We start from the raw sequence: 5,319 nt of genomic DNA on the forward strand, positions 1-5,319 counted from the left end.
TTTATTTTATTATATATATTTATTTAATTTTTTTTTTTTTTTTTTTTTTTTTTGTAAAAAATAATTCTTTAAAATACATTCTTTAGTTTTTTAAAAAAAGAAAAACGTTACACATAATATTTTATTAACTAATAAATCTAATTCCTGAAATTTTGATTTTCACATTTATACAGTATGGAATTTGTTCATAGAAACATCTTGCTATCTAAAAAATGAAAAGTTAAAATTAAAAACAAAAATAATGTAAGAAAATTATTTATGGGAAAATTTTAAAATGATGTGGAAAATAAGTATGACAATAATAAAAAAAAGAAAAAACATAATTCTGTCTTTTTTATGAATTTACAAAAAGTTAGAAATTTTTTGTTTTTCTTTTAATCTAAATTTATATTTCATCTAATTAAAATAAAAAATATATATTGTAATAAATTTTGCATATACAATTTTTATATTTAAGAAAATTATACATTTTTATATGCAAAAATTAGTAATGATATTATAATAATTTTAAAAGAATGAATATTTAAAAAAAAATAATAAAATAAAATAAAATAAAATAGAAATTAAATAAATTCTTATAATAAAAATATTAACAGTACAAATAAAACATATAGTAAATTTATGTATATTATATATATATCTATTAGTTTTCAACAATTTTCAAAAAAAAAAAAATATATATTTCCAATACATTTATTATTAAGAAAAAATAAAAAAAAAAAAAAAAAAGTAAAATTTTAAAGACTAACAAAATTAAAAGTACATATATATATATAAGACATACTTCCAGAAATTTCGTAATATACTTTAAAAAAAAAAAAAAAAAGTATTTTTTTCGTAGAAAAAGTTAACTATGATATATTTTTATTTTGTTATTATAATAATTGTACAATTAAGGTTTTACAGAGAATATAAATTTAAGTATTCTTATAACACAGTATTATTGACAGAGAGAATTAAAAGAGGTAAAGAAGCTTTTGATGAAATATTGAAAGCAAAAAGAAAAGCAGAAGAAGAATATAAAAAAAAAACTAGAAACAGTCAAAATGAAAATATTGAAGAAAATATATATGTAAAAGAAATAAAATGTTATGAATATGTTTTAGAACAATTAAATAACTTAAATATGTATAATTGTAATGAAATAAATGAGAATAATAAATCATTATTAGCTTTAGCAAAAACAAGATGTATTTTCGTTAAATCAATAAGAAACTTCCCTGATGAAAATTCAGGTTGTGTATTAAATACAAAAAAATTAAGTAAATTACAAATATATTTATATAATCATAATTTATTTGATGAATTTCAAAACGAAAACTTTCCTAAATCATTAAGTTTAGATGAATTAAAAAAGATAGAAAAAATAAAAAATCCATGCGAAACTTTTGATGATATTAATAACTCTCACTTAATAAATGATAGGCCATTTTTAACTGAGGATAACCATCATATATATAATAAAAACAATATGCCAAAAGAACATATACTACATGAAGATATGGAATTAAAAAAAAAATTATGTGAAAATTTAAAATATAAAATTATAACTAATTGTACTGGAAATAATAATATGTCTGATGTTGCATTTCAAATATATCATTCGGAATTAAATCATATTGATGATATATGTTTTTATATACAATCAACAGAATGGAATAAGAGAACAGAAGAAAATGTTAAAATTTTTTAAAATATAATATATATATCATTTTAATAAATATAAAAATATAATTATTTTATAACTTTTTTTTTTTTTTTTTTTTTTATTAAAAATAAAACATAAATATAAAAGATTAATAAACTTGCAGAAACTTCTTTGTATATAACAAGACAGATGACAACAAATTTAGAAAATATGAAGTTAATAGAAAATGCACAAGTAAAACAAATAGAAAATACAAATAGGTATATATTAAAAAAAAGAAAATAATAATCTTTTATAAAAGAAACAATATATATAAAATTTCATACTTTTTTTTTTTTTTCTTTTAGGTTTGATATTTTCTTAAAGGGGCTTAAAAATGATTTTGGTGAAATTATACAAATTTTATTAAAAATAAAAAAGCATCATGAATCTATGACCAGTAAAAAAAATAAATATAAAATAATAAAATAACTTTTTGAAATTAAACATTTTAAGATAACGATTTTACAAAAAAAAAAAAATATAGAATTTTTAAGGGGATTTAAAATTATTGTGATTTATTTATTGATAATATTATTAGTCCTTTTCATAACCTCACGAAACTATGCATACAATAGTAGAAAAAAAATAATTACTTGTAATAATAAAATAACAAAATGAATTATATATAATAAATATCACTAATTATTTAACTTAATTATTTGAATATAAGTATATATGCTTTTTTATTATAACATTGTAATTATTAGATTTTTATTCCTTTTTATTAGGTGTTATATTTTGTTACTTAACAGAATGGATATTTAAAAAAATAATTACACTTATTAAAAGATACATACTGTTAAACATTAGCCAATATATAGTTAATTATTCAATCAAGGGAATAAGATATGTAAAAAATAATACAAACAACAAAAAAAAAAAAAAATGAATTTTAATTTAAATTTTAATGTTACAATTATATTTTTAATTAAATAATTTTATTTTTTATCCTTTTTTTTAGTTATTTTTTGAATTAATCTTTTAAAATTTTTTTTATTCCCCTTTTTGTAGGCTTTTGTAATAGTTTGTGTAAAAATATTAATAAGAACCATTATATCGTATAGATAAAAGAATATATAATATAAAAATATAGTTTTTAATTCATTTTATTAATCTATTAATTTATTTATTTTTTATTTTTTTATATTATTTTTCTTTTTAATTTTAATCATACTTTTAAATGAATATTTTATCTTTATAGTTATAAAGAACCCGTAAAAGTAATAGAAGAACAACTAAATGATATAAAAAAAATTGTTGAAAAAAATCAACAAAATAAAAACAGTTTTAAAGAAATAAAAACAGAAGGTGATTTTAAGGACAAATTAGATCAAGAAACAAGTATGTATAAAAGAAAAAAAAAAGGCATTTATAAATAAAATAGACATTTATTAAAACTTTGTAAAATATAAAATAAAAATATATTTATTCAAAATAAAAATTTAATTAAAATATTACATAATTTTTTATGTTTCTCAAATTTTTATTGTAGTTAATATATTGAATTTATGGTCAAATTACAATGATTATCTTGATTCATTATATTCTAATGATTCAGATTTTAATACAAGTACATTTAATAATAAAAAACACTTTACCTAAATTTCCCTTTTTGTTCGTATATATATATAAATATATTATAAATTTTATTTTTTTTACAAATTTAAAAATAAATAACAAATTTTAGATTTATGCAGTGATAGCGAATTTAGCAGTTCAGAAACTTCTTTTGTCAGTGAGCATTTAGTATTAAAAGAAATAGATGAGTAATTTAAAAAAAAATAAACAAAAAATAATAAAATAAATATAATTAAATTATTTCCTTATAATTATGATAAACATGACATATTCTTTTTAGAGTAAATGATGATCCAATTGGAAAGAGAATAAAAAAGTTACATAGAAAAAATAGACCAATATTTTTTCATTATTTTCCATCACCAAAAAATGTTAAAGCATATACAGAAAATCCTATTTCTTTTAGTAAAAAAAAAAAAAAAAAAAAAAAGTTAATACTTTTATAAAAAATTATTTCATGTAAAATTTTTCTTAAATACATTTTTCTGATTTTTCTTTATTTTTAAATAGCCAATATGGTAGAGTATAATCATAATGAAGTAATGAGAATGCGAGAAAATAGAATTAAAAATTTTGTAAAAAAAAAAAAAAAAATATACATATATATAAATTAAAAATAGAATAAGGATAAATATTTATTATAAATTTTTTTTTTTTTTTTTTAATGATACATAAATTTATACTCTAAAAATTACAATATTTTTTTTTTTCTTTTTTTAAATCAGAAGAGCAATAATAATAGCAATGAAACCATAATTCTAGAAAATGATGACTCGAATCTAACATATAATTTGTATGATTCAAATGAACATGATGTAAAAATAAATAAATTCTATTCTTTAGATAGTCTTAAAAATTGAGTAAATGTTCTAATAATGCCATTATTATATTGGTAAATATTTAGGAAAAAAAAAAAAAAAATAAATAAAATGTTAAATAATTAAATAAAAATTATACATTATTTAAAAATTAATTTTTTTTTTTTTATTCATTTTTTATAAAAATAAAATAGTTTTTAATTAATATTCATTATTTTGATTTAACTATTAAGAATGATTAAGTCTAAATAGTTTTAAAATTTTTATTTTTGATATTTATTTTCTTTATTTTTCTACTTTTTTATATTTTTAATTTTTCCTTTTTTCCTCATTTTCTTGTTATTCTTATATTCCATTTTTTTTTTTTTTTTTATTTTCCTTTTTGTTCTTTATTTTCCTCTTTTTTTTTTTTTTTTTCGTTTTTTACTGCTTGTCAAATATATGTTATATTAAGATATTTATAATATATTTTTAATGTTAATCTTATGAAGTATTATAGAAAAAAATAATAAATACATTTTTTTTTTTCTTTTCTATAACAAATTATAAACACAAAAAAAAAAAAAAAAATAAATAAATTCTATTTACAATACACTTTTCTTTTAAGTTACAAGAATAAAATATATTTTTTTTTTTTTTTTTTAAATATATTTGAATCTTACAAATTACATTCATAAGATTATCATGATATGATTTCTTTAATATCTTACAATAAAAATTTTTTACTTAAAAAAGGATCAATAAATCTCAAAATTCAAACAAATTATTTTATGTAAATCAAATTATCAAATGAATAAATTATTTTGGTTAAATTTTAATTCCAAATTGCACATAAAAATATAATGATATAATTATAAATATGTTGATAAAAAAGTCTAAAATTGCAAGCTTTATTATAGAGAATTTTTTAAGATTTTTTTTAATTTTTTTTTTTTTTTTTTTTTTCATATTCCTTTACATTTCCTAACACACCATTTGAATATTTCAAACCTTTACTCTTAACATGAATTATCAAATAATTAAAAGAAAAAATAGAAATAGTTTTATGCAAATTTAAAAAGAGCCAAAAAAAAAAAAAAAAAAAAAAAAAAAATTAATGAAAATTATATAAAAATGATATGAACCGGATTTTTTTTTTTTTTTTTTTAAATTATATAATACATATGAATAAAAAAAAATATATGTACAGTATCATATTTTTTTCCGTATTTTTTTTTTTTTTTTTTTTTTTTT

At 15.4% G+C, this 5,319-nt stretch overlaps 1 protein-coding gene across 1 annotated transcript; it reads left to right on the top strand.

Annotated features, from left to right (window-relative positions):
• Positions 1 to 853: 853 nt before the first annotated feature.
• On the top strand, positions 854 to 4,128 carry PGAL8A_00170300 (nuclear fusion protein, putative; the record flags this gene model as incomplete). Its single annotated transcript, XM_028670024.1, has 12 exons — positions 854 to 1,678; positions 1,796 to 1,908; positions 1,996 to 2,087; positions 2,175 to 2,285; positions 2,419 to 2,540; positions 2,702 to 2,748; positions 2,892 to 3,031; positions 3,183 to 3,260; positions 3,378 to 3,456; positions 3,549 to 3,673; positions 3,779 to 3,843; positions 3,997 to 4,128. The coding sequence occupies 12 exons, from the start codon at positions 854 to 856 to the stop codon at positions 4,126 to 4,128; spliced, it is 1,929 nt and encodes a 642-aa protein (XP_028526817.1).
• Between the last annotated feature and the right edge of the window lie 1,191 nt (positions 4,129 to 5,319).

The sequence above is a fragment of the Plasmodium gallinaceum genome (genome assembly GCF_900005855.1).
Source record: "Plasmodium gallinaceum strain 8A genome assembly, contig: PGAL8A_v1_66, whole genome shotgun sequence".
Lineage (NCBI taxonomy): Eukaryota > Apicomplexa > Aconoidasida > Haemosporida > Plasmodiidae > Plasmodium > Plasmodium gallinaceum.